This window comes from Aptenodytes forsteri, unplaced genomic scaffold (genome assembly GCF_000699145.1).
Source record: "Aptenodytes forsteri isolate BGI_AS27 unplaced genomic scaffold, ASM69914v1 Scaffold23, whole genome shotgun sequence".
Classification (NCBI taxonomy): domain Eukaryota; kingdom Metazoa; phylum Chordata; class Aves; order Sphenisciformes; family Spheniscidae; genus Aptenodytes; species Aptenodytes forsteri.
Genome location: NW_008796043.1, coordinates 7,548,987 through 7,563,023, shown reverse-complemented (window position 1 = coordinate 7,563,023; position 14,037 = coordinate 7,548,987). Strand labels below are relative to the sequence as shown.

General features: G+C 38.5%; 1 protein-coding gene across 1 annotated transcript in view; it reads left to right on the top strand.

Annotated features, from left to right (window-relative positions):
* The first annotated feature begins 2,358 nt into the window (after nt 1-2,358).
* YES1 (YES proto-oncogene 1, Src family tyrosine kinase) overlaps nt 2,359-14,037 on the top strand; it is a 16,523-nt gene continuing 4,844 nt past the window's right edge. The window contains exons 1-7 of the mRNA XM_009285650.2: nt 2,359-2,628; nt 7,725-7,824; nt 8,964-9,062; nt 12,085-12,188; nt 12,347-12,496; nt 12,713-12,868; nt 13,145-13,324. Coding sequence (XP_009283925.1) covers nt 2,364-2,628; nt 7,725-7,824; nt 8,964-9,062; nt 12,085-12,188; nt 12,347-12,496; nt 12,713-12,868; nt 13,145-13,324 — 1,054 coding nt within the window. The 5' untranslated portion in view covers nt 2,359-2,363. The remainder of the gene's footprint in view (nt 2,629-7,724; nt 7,825-8,963; nt 9,063-12,084; nt 12,189-12,346; nt 12,497-12,712; nt 12,869-13,144; nt 13,325-14,037) is intronic.

Genomic DNA, 14,037 nt, shown 5'->3' with positions numbered 1-14,037 from the left:
CTTGGGTCAGCTGTCCTGGCTGTGCCCCCTCCCAGCTTCTTGTGCACCTCCAGCCTTCTCAGTCGGTAGAGCATGGGAAGGTGAAAAGTCCTTGGCCAGTGTAAGCATTACCTAGCAACAACTAAAACATCGGTGTGTTATCAACATTGTTCTCATACTAAATCCAAAGCACAGCCCTGTACCAGCTACTAGGAAGGAAATTAACTCTATCCCTGCCGAAACCAGGACAGATGCTTAACTTTCAACCGAAGGCAGGGAATCAGTGCTATTAGCAAAGACAGTTTTGCAAAGGTGATTGGACTTCTATTCAGTGCTAGCAGAAAACTTTGATTGCAGTTTTTTAAAGAGAATCAAAGAAATAGGCCTCAGAGTAAGGCAAGAATTCACAATAGGCAGCCACATGGCCAAAAAAAAGTGGTTCACATTACAGTGTCTATTTGTAGTGGTAGAGAAATTAAAAGGATGTGATTGGGTGTTTGATTGATTTGTATCATTAATTAATAACTGGCTTTTCTACTGTAGATTGTAAGGCATCTTTTGTAAGGTATTTAGACACATTAGATTCTTCATGCATGTATTTGAGTCTTGCTCTATTAACGTTCGTCCACAATTAATAAGTTGGCAATAAGAAAAAAAAAAAAAAAAAAAAAAAAAAAAAAGGGGTAAGGTGTGCTTTTGTGATGATTCATTATTCAGTGTAAAACTCTCAGACGAGATTTGTAAAAATGCAGTTATTTGGCTTTGCTGCTTGTTTTTGCACCAGTAATTGTCCTACATTACAGCATTAGGGGCTGAATTGACAGGGTGAATATTCTTTATTTTTATAAGCAGTAAATTTCATATGGTGTTTCACCGGCTATGGACCTTCTTCTTTCCAGGAGCTCTGATTCATGGTTCTTGAGGAAATTACAGTATCTTTAATATAGTAATGGTTAGTTATACAGAGGGAATTAGTTTCTCTCAGTGTGACTATATTAAGGCAGTGTTTGTTTAGAAAGATTTACTTTGTTCCATATTTCTGCATGTAATAGTTAACAAGGTAAGAGAGAGTTGAAAAGGAAAAAAAATAGTTAGACGCACAATGGGAAACATTGTGTTTCCCTAATTGGTAGTTAGAGTCCATGAAATTCTTGTGGTAGTTATCAAAAGACGTATTTTTAATGCTTTCAGGCTGCTACTGTTAATTTTTTTTTTTTAACTGATTCATTAGAGAATGTGGAGCAGTTGATTTCCTATTTTTGTGGAGGTTTCTACTTTTGTAGTTAAAGTAGATTTTTAACTTCCCCCCTGCCCAAGAATACAGGAATTTTCATGCCAGACTAGTGCTGCATCTAATAGAGACTCCTCTTTTCTTCCTGATTTGTTTCCCAGCTGGGGTAAGCCAGAAAATGCCTGCTATCAGTTGTCACAACCTGATAAATGGCAGGTGGTGACTTCTTAAGATGCAGTCATTTTAACTGTTGGTGACATGTCTCCTCTCGCATTACCTCCATCAGCAGGTAATAGGTGTCCCTGTGGCTCTGGCACAGTCTGCCTGTAGTGGGAATTGGTGGTAATCTTGGGCGGTCAGGGCTATAAATTGTCACCTGTCCAGGTGCAGTTCAGTTTCTAAACTACTATGGATGTTGTAATTACCCTTCTAAATTGTTTCTAATTCTAGCTAGACTCTAGAGCTTAACCCTATCCTGTGGCCGTGAATATCCTAGCTTTGTTTGAGAGTTGTATTTGGGGGGCTGGCGATGGATGAAAAGTTCTCTACATCTTTAAAGATATTAGTTGTAATACCACCAGCTGGTCAGGACCTTATTGCACAGGTGCTTAAAAAAGAAAGCAGGAATGCCCCGCTCATTTTCTTTGTATAATTGCTTTGGATTTGCTTTGTATAACTGACTCTGGATTTGTCACATCTATTTCCCCTTCCACCCTGCTATAGAAGTCTTCAGTGTCTTTTCCTTGCCTGTTGCCTGATTTCCTCTTCGCTATAGAAGTCTTCAGTGTCTTTTCCTTGTCTGTTGCCTGATTCCCTCTTCCCCCCCCCCCTTTTTTCTTTTTTACCATTTACAGTCCACCAAGGAACTGGGATGAAGAATAATCCAAATGTGCTGTTAGTATGTGTTGTTGTAAGGGAAAATAATTAGGTCTTCTCTAGTCTGGGAGTGGCTTAGATTTTATTCCAGAGCACTTTTTCATTGGAGTTTATAGTCTGCATGTGGTAGCAAATTGCTGGGGGGTTGTTTTGGTTTTTTTAAACAGTAATAAATCAGCATTTTTGGTAACTTTTTGGGAATCTTCTGTGTTAACTATCAAAAGATGCAACATGGAGATGAACTCTTTTTTTTCCTCTCATTCTCACAGAAGCAACCATGGGGTGCATTAAAAGCAAAGAAGATAAAGGTCCAGCCATGAAATACAGAACTGATAATACTCCAGAACCTGTTATTTCCCACGTCAGCCATTACGGATCAGACTCCAGCCAAGCAACACAGTCACCGTCAATAAAGGGATCAGCAGTTAATTTTAATAGTCATTCCATGACTCCTTTTGGAGGGCCCTCAGGAATGACACCCTTTGGAGGAGCATCATCTTCATTTTCAGCTGTGCCAAGTCCATATCCTAGTACTTTAACAGGTGTGTTGCATAAAACGGTGCTATTATTATTATTTATTAAAGCTTGACAGTCATATTCGAAAAAAATACCGTGACCCCTTGCCACACAGAAGTAAATTGCAAATTTAAAATAAATTGCCTTTTAGGGATTTCTGATTTTCAGTATCTTTACTGCTCAGGTGATAATTCAGCCCATATTCACTAGTGACTGGGGCTTGGGGGTTGGGTGTTTTGGCTTTTGGTTTTGGGGGCGTTTTTTAGGATCACAGCACAGAGAAATTTAAGACCTACTAAAGACAGTAATGACAATAGTTGATAAAATTGTGTTAGAAGTTCTAAGCTGTTGAAGAGAGGCACGTGGGATAATGGCTTTAAACTTTTGGAGAGAGGTGCAAAATGAAAAACACTTCAAATTCAGGAAATTGATATCTTAAACTGATTTTCAGATTTATTTGATTAGCTGTAAGTTACTTATTAATGCAACATTGAATCTGTTCATTTATAAAGCTAAACAGGATATGCAGTATATTCTGTGTACTTTACTATATGAACAATATGTGTGAAACGAAAGAGTAGAATTCTCATTGTTGGTGGTCATATTAAAACCAAATTTGAAAATGTAAAAAAATAATTTACAAGGTGCAGAGACCTTCTTGGCTGAGATATAAAGTCTCTGAAGATACAGCATTTTAAAGCAACATGCACATTTGAAAGCAACATGCACATTTGATGTTATAAACCCACTTTTATATCAAGATCTTAAAACTTCATTACAAAAATATTGATTTTATGTACATGGCTAATTTCAGTAGGTTTGCTGGATATTTTTGAGAAGAAGCTGTAATTTATTCTTTTTTTGAGAGAGGAAAGAGTAATTTATTCTAGAAGCTTTGCACAGACACTTCACAAAACATGGTAAATAATTCCTTATTGGTCTATTTCTAGTTTTCCCACAAACCTCTAATGTTAGCACAGTTACAGCGCTTAAATGTTTGCTTCATTACAGTGGCATTTAAAATCTTTTAAACACAAGAAATTTGAGATTCATGAAAAGCCACTGTGACCTTGACACTAAGCAATTCAGGAAACCAAATATGAATTGTCAGGTAATGATCACCTTGTATTCCCTTTCTGGGAATTCATTAAAAACCAAATAATTAAAATGAGCATCTGTCCTGTCTCAAAATTTTCGAGTCAGCTCTGAATCCCTGTTTTGGATGAACATATGCAGAAATGAAATAAGGGCATCATTTCTTTTTATTCATTAGCTCCACTGAGGAAAGTTTATCGTGTTTCATCTCCTCCAAGAACCTCTGTATTTCTTCGTACTAGATCAGGTTCTTTGTTCACATGGAAATCTCCAGCAGCGTGTGCAGGCACTCCTGGGTATTACCAGACATCAGGGGTGTAGCCCACCGTCAGGTACCACAAATCCTTTGCTGCAGAGACCAAAAGGAATGTTCTCTTGCCTGTCCCTGTTCCTGCTGGTAGTTAAGCATGTTATATCTTGGACCAGAGTCAAGAGGAGAGATTTCTCATGAAAAGATAGTCTAATATCTCATCAGTGTGAATTCAGTTATCAGCAGGCAGGCTGATTTTGGGTGAACGCTCCCATCGTTTTGCGATCAGGTAAAATGATACTGCATATGTAATTATTCCTCCTCGTTTTGTAAAGCCAGCCCATCCACAAACAAACACACTTTAAAAATCAATAAATAAAAAAAATTGCACTGGCAGTGGGTTGGTACATTCAGTATCGATTTTCAGATCAATCAAAATTGGGTGTTTTTGTGAATGAATAAGATGACGAACTTCATCTGGCTGTAAGCTTTTTGTATTTGTGATGAATAAAGCTGGATTGCATTCTGTGGCCCTTTGTTTCGCAAGAGGGCTGGATTGCATTCTGTGGCCCTTTGTTTCACAAGAGAGGAGAATAGATGGGCTTGTCAAACAGGACACAAGTGTCAGTAGTGCTTATCCAGTCCATCAGTGATGTCTGACAAGAGGATGATATGGTTGTCATCATGGCCTGTAGTGAGGCTGAAAAGAGTTGAGCCGTCTTTTATTCCTCTAGAGCAGAAAAGGAGAAGAAATCCGAGTTAGTCACACTGCTCCTCTATTACACGTTCTCGGTCATCAGATACTTTGAATTCATAGAATATTACTGAAAATCAAAACAGAAAAATGGACCACTGTTTTTGCCTTCCATGAAGCTGTGTAAGCACTAGTGCTCTGTAATTCTCATGCTGAACAAGAAAGTAAAGTCTTTTCTCCAAAACCAGTTCTAGATTAGAGGATGGGAATACGGACCTAATGAAAGGATAACCTTTAAGGGAAATGTTATGACTACAAATAGTTTGAACAGCTAAACTAGATCACCTTGCAGTAATTCACAAAGAAAACAGCTGCAAGAGACGTCAAAAATCATTTGAGCGGTATCTGTGTGTTTAAAACATTCGGTGCTGATGCTGTTCTCCTTAAGTATTTTATTATTCTTTGCTATGAAATAAATAACACTTGTGAGTGAGAATAAAAAGAGGTTTTGTGGTAGCTGAAGTGTTGAAATCAAAACTTTCCAAGGATTATATGTTACCTTTTCCAACTCTTTCTTTAAAAATAATTAAGAGTACACAAATATTGATAATTACTGATAATTCTCTTATTGCACAGTTTACATTTGAATCCATTACTTTGACTAGTGCTACGCTGTCTAGAAGAATTACTCTCTCTTGTTCCCATGTTAGTATCTTTCTAGATGTTGTACAGTTTGTTTCAAAGTTCTTGGAGTCTCCCAGTTTCTTTATGTGCAGTTAAAAACTTTCATGATATTGTGACTTGAGAGTACTGATTTTCTTCATCTGCTGAAGAACACTCTGGGGATGGTTTATTTCCATAACATTTGGTTTCTGTTTGTGTGAATATGGTATGTATCCCCACAATTTTCTTGCCCCATGTAGCAGTTTGTGTCATCAAAATAATGCAGTAATGTAGTAACGCAGGCAAATACTGGTAGAACTGTGTTGATTTTTAACTTAGATTAGGAACTGTTAACTTCTAGGGAATATTCTAATTCATTTTTCAGTTCATAAATCACACTTCAAAAAAACGCCTCAATTACTCTAATCTCCTGTGGGGATTTTTTGTTCTGTTTTTGCTAGAGGAACTGTAAATTCATTTCCAGCTGAGGCCTGCTGAGAGACTGTAATCACAGGAAAACTCTAAATCAAATGAAAATATTTAAGTGATTATGAGCTCTTACGTCAGAAAGTGTACATTGCAAAAGAATATTAGATGTAGACAATACCCATTGCATTATGTATTCTTCCTTTCTGATCACTGTCATGTTAATTGTAAGATCTAAAATTAGATGCAACGTGTTTCTGTTGGTGGTCTTCTATGTATATCCTGGTATATATATGTGCATGTTAGAGATGTAATATTATACATTTAAAAATAAGTTATTGCTTGGACTATCATTAGGCTTCCTAAATGTCCATTAGACTGTGAAATAGCATTTCTAGAGCTTGAAAAGTCTTTCTGACTTGCCCATCAGCAGTTTTCTATTTTAACTTTCTCCTCGTTATGGTACATAGTTCTTTATTTTTGCTCGTAGCTTGTACATCTCATGTAGCCTGTTCTCCTTTCCCTCTTTCTCTTTTAGCCCAGTTTTATAGGTTAGTTCTTTTAAGCATAGAAAAAGTTTTCCTACCATAAGTATAGGAGCCTCCCTACCATCCGTCTCTCACACATGTATCCTGTTTGTGGGACATTGTTGTGGTTTAACCCCAGTTGGCAACTGAGCACCACACAGCCGCTCACTCACCCTCCCCTGCCTGGTGGGATGGGGGAGAGAATCGGCAGAGCAAAAGTAAGAAAACTTGTGGGTCGAGATAAGAACAGTTTAATACTGGAAATAATAAAATAGTAATACCAAGAACAACAACAATAATAACAATAATAAATTGGAAGGGGAGGGAGAGGGAGGACAAAACCCAGGGAAGAAAAAAAAACAGACAAAAACCAAGAGGTGATGCAACTGCTCACCGCCCATCGACCGACGCCCAGTCAGTCCCTGAGCAGCGATCGCCACCCCCGGCCAACTCCCCCCAGTTTATATACTGAGCATGACATCATATGGTATGGAATATCCCTTTGGCCAGTTTGGGTCAGCTGTCCTGGCTGTGCCCCCTCCCAGCTTCTTGTACCCCTCCTCTCTGGCAGAGCATGGGAAACTGAAAAGTCCGTGACTTAGTATAAACACCGCTTAGCAACAACTAAAACATCGGTGTGTTATCACATTATTCTCATGCTAAATCCAAAACACAGCACTGTACCAGCTACTAGGAAGAAAATTATCTCTATCCCAGCCGAAACCAGGACAGACATGTTCGGTAACGTGCCCTATACCAGAATTGGGATGGGGAAGCAAATTCCTTAGGGTCAGTGGAGTGCAGCTGCTCATCCTGTGACATATCTCGGTCCTTGTTCTCTAGAGTAACGCACTGATGGATCATCCTTAGCAAGGGTCTAGCCTCACTGATGGGGAGACTTGATGGAATTAAAAAAATCATTAGTCCTAATGCAGAGAAATGTCTTTGTCCCCAACAGAATACTTTTATTTCTGGTTCAATTCCTTGAGTAGATCTTGATGTGTAACCCCAGAAAGTTGGGAACACATCAGTTAGTTATAGCTAAGTTCAATAGGAAACTACTTCTGTAAAAATCAGTGGCTGATGGTTCACCGTTGTGGAGTTGTAGGATCTTCTAGAATTGCATTTCTTAACAAGAAGCTAACTAATAAAGAAGCTAACTTTTTTTACTGCTGATGTGTTGTGCAGGTTTCTGTATATAAGTGCTCTAATTATTAATGTACTTCCAGTGATGTATCTAGCTGCCTTTTGTGGTGTGGAAGCATATTTTTAGGGTGTCTGTTTATAGGCTTTCCTCTGTCTTAAGAAATGAGCTGATTATTGATCCAGCTTCCAATATGAAATGCAACCCAGAGTGTTCAGTTGCTTCCAAATCAAAATTGATGAGTTGTTTCAGGGACAAGTCCTTAAATCAAGTGTTGCAACGTTACTGCTATATCATATGTGGTTTTTTTTCTTTTTCCTAAGGTGGTGTTACTGTATTTGTGGCCTTATATGATTATGAAGCTAGAACTACAGATGACCTTTCATTTAAGAAAGGTGAACGGTTCCAGATAATAAATAACACGTAAGTGTTCTCATGCACAGACTTCACTTGGTGGTTGTTGGGAATAAATAGATCCTCAACCCTTCTTGAAATCTGTGTATCCTATTTCAGTGAAAAGTAGACTGATTTTTTTTTTTTTTTAATTTATTTTTTTATTGAATGCCTGTAATGTTCAACAAGCGTGGGGTTAAAATATTGGTATTGGTAAGACAATAACCTTCAGGCTGAGGTCAGGGTTTGGGTGCACATGCAGAACTGCAGTGACCAGGGCAGCCCCAAGCCTCTCCTCCTCAGTTGGTTGGGTGGCATCCTTCCACACCCTGCTCCGGTGAGGCACAGCTACCCCCTTCGGGGCAGCGGAGGTGGAAACACATACTGTCCCACCCAGGCTCTGCACCTTGCAGATTCTCTCTGACAGGTTTCCATATCTCACGGGGAGGTGGGCGCAGCCGGCAGCACTGCACGTGCCGGAGGCGTGCGCTGCCGGCAGGGACATCTTGCCATGGAAGTGCATCTAGCTGGCCTCCACAGTAAATCCATGCTCAGATAGTTTATGCGTAGTTTGATGTTCTAGTTCAATTGCAGCAGCATTACAGTATTACAGCCTGCTTTCTAGGAGCCTAGTGAAAAGGAAGTAATTTGCTCACCTTGGAGATTTCTTTACACGCAGCTTTTGGCTGCGGTAATAGTTCTAATTCATACATGTAGCAGTTTTTTCATTCGTCCAGTTCTCTAATTTTATTAGCTGACTTCCTGCTTCCTTTGTTGCTCGCTGTCAGCATACAGGCAGAATGATCTGGGAGAGGCAGATGAAGACTAGAGAACTGGGAAGTTTATTTACACATCTCTGCCATAAAACGTTTTGTTGTAGGTTTGCATTTTGCACACGTTGATAAATTCCTTTTACATTTAAAAAAAGGAAAAAAAAAAACCAAACAACAAGGCCCAAATCTTTAAAATGCAAAACTCCACTAAGAGGCACTCGTGTTGTTTACAAGGAAAAGAAAAATATATTTAGGTGCAGCACAAACTATTTTAGATGCCTTCGTAATTAAAATAACACCTTACCTAAATTTAACCTGCCTTTCATATGTGAGGATGTTACAGGTGCTAGGGAATGATGTATATACGTGGAAGAGATAACTGATGTCTCATTGCAGGGAAGGAGACTGGTGGGAAGCAAGATCCATTGCTACGGGAAAAACGGGCTACATCCCAAGCAATTATGTAGCTCCTGCAGACTCCATTCAAGCAGAAGAGTAAGACATTGTATCCTGTCAATCTGTTCTTATTAGCCACTCTACACTTTGTGCCCTGTGGTGAAACTATTCCCTTAATTCAGTATAGGTAACATTTAAGGGTAAAGTAGGATACTAATTAATATACTAATTAATATGCTAATTAATACTAATTAATACTAATTAAAAGATAGCAGTGCTACTTGGATGATGTCAAAGGTATAATTATTAGTAAGTGCGAGGTGGACGCTCATGCAAATGTTTTATGCCTGCTTGCTATATGTAGGGCTAAAGGAAAAAGGATGGGAGGATGCAATAATGAAGGTAAGAATTGAGGGACAGGCATTGTATTTCATATAAAGCAAAAATGGATGTGTTTTAGTTAGAGTTCACACACCATCAACTCTAGGTTTTTATCCTTAATGTTGCCAAACGCTAATTCAAGATCAGCTATATCCTTGGTAGCACCTAATCTTACATTCTAAAAAACATTTGTGTGGACAGTTATTGCTAATCTATTAATCTAGATTAATAGATCTTTATTTACAAACAAAGATCCCAGCGCGCTTACAGAATCACATAAAGTTATTGTGGGAACTGTGAGCTGGGGTACAGTTTCAGGTGATACTTGTTCCAAAGGATTAATTGTATTTGTTGTACTAGAAATACAAAGCTCTGCAGCTCTTGCTTCAATATGCAGGCGTGGTACTGCCAATAAGCGATTCCCTGATGCATGATCTGGGCACTTCTGTGTTTGCTACTGCACTTCTGGGAAAAGTGCCCGATTTCCAAGATGTTTCCTGAATCTCAAGCTGAGACTTTAGCATGTTGCTGCTGCTCTCACCTGGCTCTTTGCTATTGAAAAGTGATTGCATCAAAGACGCGCTGTTATTTTATGCCCTTGAGTTTCAGCTGCTTCTAAAATTATTGACTTGAGATTTTTTGAAAAAAAGTTGTTTGTTTTTTTTTAAACTATGCAATAAAAGCATATTGTCATTACAACAGCAGTGGTGGTAAAATGGAAATGATAGCCCTTTGCAAACTACGAGTGCAGTGTTTCTGCACAGAAAGTGTTGCTCCTAAAGACAGGCAGAATGGGGTGGTGGGATTTGTGATAGGTTTATGTGATGACTAGAGGTGAGAGTGAGGGGTGATGAGTGAGGAAGCTTTTTTAAACTGACTATTTTAAAGAACTAGTGCTAATTTTATTAAATATCACCACAGCATTTGGAATAGAGTTCATTTGCTTTAGAGTTCATTTGTTAGCCCTGGGCTTTGATAGTGTTTGTAGATCTTGTGTTATGATTGCAGCTGGAGTTACAAGTGCAAAAGCAATACACAGCCCCAGATTGCTAGGGTTTTCTTTAAGTGCTCTTTTCTAAGCCCAAAGGCATTTATGTCAAAAACTGCTTGTGGCAGGATCCATATTATCCATGTGGCTTTTGAACGATGTCATAATATAAATGTTTAAAGCTCATAAAAAAAAATCAAAAACCGGTAAACCCTACAATTATTTTATAGGTGATGAAATAAACTAACACTTTACAATATAGTTTGCAAATTGTCTTAGTAGTCTGGGGAGGAGGCATTTTCATGTGAAGTAATTACTAGGCTTCAAGTTTGCTTCGGTAAGATTATAGGTTACATCCGAATTGTCTCAAGCGTATGTACTCTGATACCCAATTCTAACCTTGCACATCTACGTAAACAGTCAAACTGTAAATACAATAAAGAGTAAGAATAAGTTTCAGATTCCCAAGTGATCACACAGGCCATTCTGTTCACAAGCCAACAAAATGATCCCTTCTTACCTACATTTTTCCCCCACAAAATTTTTCACCCACAAAACCATTGTTTTGCAGCAGTTTCCAATACTACTTTTCTTCTCCCAACACTCATGAAGCCAGATTTCCTTGATGCTATGACAGTCCCAAATGAAAATGTTTGAAATTTACACTTTGCATTATTTTGTGACTTCTGAGGTACACAATCAAAATAAAATATAGTTAGAAATAAGTGTTATTCTAAAGTCTGGGGATTCACTGGGAGATGGACGTTAAAATTATCACTGGCTCAGGACAGAGCTGTGTGCAGGCTGTTCATCAGGATGAGCACACTTTGGGAACACAGAAGAAGAAACTCCTTTTGTGAAAGAACTTAAGGAAAGAAAAAATGCAGGGGTTTTAAAACGTCTGCGTACTTTCAGTATCAGAATGATGCAACAAAGATGGAGTGTTACTCAGAGATGAATGATACCTACCACAGGGTTGTTTCTAAATGATGAGTAGAAAAAAAAGTGCTCCCTCTACTGAGGTACAGAAGGACGGGAGGCAACAGAAGTTGAAACAGGAGGTTCCAGCTGGATATAAGAAGAAACCTTTTTATCCTGAGGACAGCCAGGCAGGGGCACAGGTTGCCCAGGTTGGCTGTGCAGGGTCCATCCTTCAAGGTTTTCAAGACTGGAGTGGACAACGCCCTGAACAACCAGGTCTGATCTCACAGCTGACCCTGCTTGCAGCAGGAGGCTGGACCAGAGACCTCCCAAGGGCCCCTTCCAACCTGAATGAACCTGTGATCTGATGATATTTGTACACATCCACTTTGTATTAAATACTGGGTTTTAACATGTAGCCAGAACTTCTTAGAGAAGGTAGTTTTGGCTGCTGCAGTGTTTTGAGTGTGCTACTAACAGTATTTCGTTGTCATCTGATTCAGCTTGACCTGTGAACTCCTTAACCAAAAGGAAGGTGTTAGTTTCGATGATGAGTACTGTTGATGTCCGTTGTTAAACCATCAGAAAAACATAGTATTTGCAGATAGCGGCCTCTTTACATGTATTTTGCAAACAATAGAAATGAGAGTCATATAGAAATAGGTCATCTTAATCTTTTGATTATATGGATGTCATTACTTTTGTTGATCCGTAACTGCTTTGGGATATTAGTAGTCCAGACAATGCTTGAGATTTCTAAATCTTGTATTTCTATGATTACCAAAGCATAGGAAGCTTTTAATTATACAAGTTTCCTTTAACATTTTCTAGGTGGTATTTTGGTAAGATGGGCAGGAAGGATGCAGAAAGGCTACTTTTAAATCCTGGGAACCAGCGTGGTATTTTCTTAGTGAGAGAGAGTGAAACAACTAAAGGTATGTATATTTATGTGTATCTCCTCTCTCTCTCCCCCCTGCCCTATCACATTTTACATACGCATGTGCACACATGTATGTGTATAATGACAGTTGGGGAGATATGTTAAATATGTTTTTAAATTTTGGTGAAGAACCAAGTTTGACTTGTTTCCTAGGTGCTTACTCCCTTTCCATACGTGACTGGGATGAGGTCAGAGGTGATAATGTGAAACACTACAAAATCAGAAAACTTGACAATGGTGGATACTATATCACAACCAGAGCACAATTTGAATCTCTACAGAAGTTGGTGAAACACTACAGAGGTAAGTCCAAGTTCTAGTGTCCCAACGCTACCTTGTGCCTACCATGAGGAAGAAAAACTGCGTATGTAGCTTATTTTTAAAATTCACAATTATAAAATTTCTTTTTTATTTTGACAAACAGTAAATGGACTAGTTCTTTTTATCAATATTAGGATGTTACTTTTGTTACAGTCTTATCCCTGCTTAACGACAAAGCTTATTTTTTCCATTTTCCAGAACATGCCGATGGGCTGTGTCATAAGCTAACAACTGTGTGTCCCACTGTGAAACCACAAACACAGGGACTAGCAAAGGATGCCTGGGAAATTCCTAGAGAATCCTTGAGGCTGGAAGTAAAGTTGGGCCAAGGATGTTTTGGTGAAGTATGGATGGGTAAGAGCTTAATGTGGACACCTTTCAGTTGTTCGTGTGAATGTTTTAATAGTATTTTCAGTAAATCAGTATTGGGATCTGAAAAGATAATCTGATAAAGAATTGCAGAGAAAAAGTACCAATTACAATCAGTCACATAAAAGTAAAAATAATAGTCAATATAGTTCTAATTTATAATCATACTGTTAGCTAACAAAACAGAAGCAAAAAGCACAGTTTCAGCAGAAAATCTCTTCTGTATTATAGGGGAGACTAACATCTAATTTATTTCTCTAGGAACGTGGAATGGAACCACAAAAGTAGCGATCAAGACACTAAAACCTGGTACAATGATGCCAGAAGCTTTCCTGCAGGAGGCTCAGATCATGAAGAAATTACGACACGACAAACTTGTTCCACTATATGCCGTTGTTTCTGAGGAACCAATCTACATCGTCACTGAATTCATGACAAAAGGTGTGTGACGGAATGTTTGAAGATACTACGTTTAAAAGATTATTTAAGATCCCAGCAACAAATTAAATGTTTAATTAATGTTAGGTTTAAGCTGACTGGAGTATAAGTGGTAATTTTGATTAAATTAAAATGAGCAACGCTTGACCTATTTGAAGCAGTTCTGATTTAGATCGTGGGTGGAGGCATGATTTTTTTGCACATCTGTGTCACCCGTGCTAATCTTCCAAGTACAAGATTGGGTTTTTTCTCATTTTTTAGTGTGTACTGCCTGTTACATTTAAATTGGATGGTATAGCTGGGAATATTATTATGAGAATACACCTGCCTGTAGAGAGATCGTGTTCACAGCGACAGAATCAGTTGGGTTTGGTTGGGGTTTTTTTTCTTTTTCTTTTCCAGCAGTGTAATAGTAAATTTTATAAAGGTTGAGGGTTTTTTTCCCCGACGCCCTCCTTTATCTCCTTGTTTTCAGTCTTTCATCCTTCTTCCCTTGCTTCATATCATTTCTCCCTCCCCCTGCTGCTGAAACAGAGATTTAGAGATTTAGGCTGAATGTAGAAATAAACATCATAAGCATATTAGTGTTAAGAAGCAGCAGATTTTCAAGTCAATTATTCCAGTTTTATAAAATGCAGGCATCTGTTCACCTCACAGAGAGATTTTGCTGTCCTGGTAAGAAATAGAAACAATGTTAAGTCCAAGGGAAGTGGCTG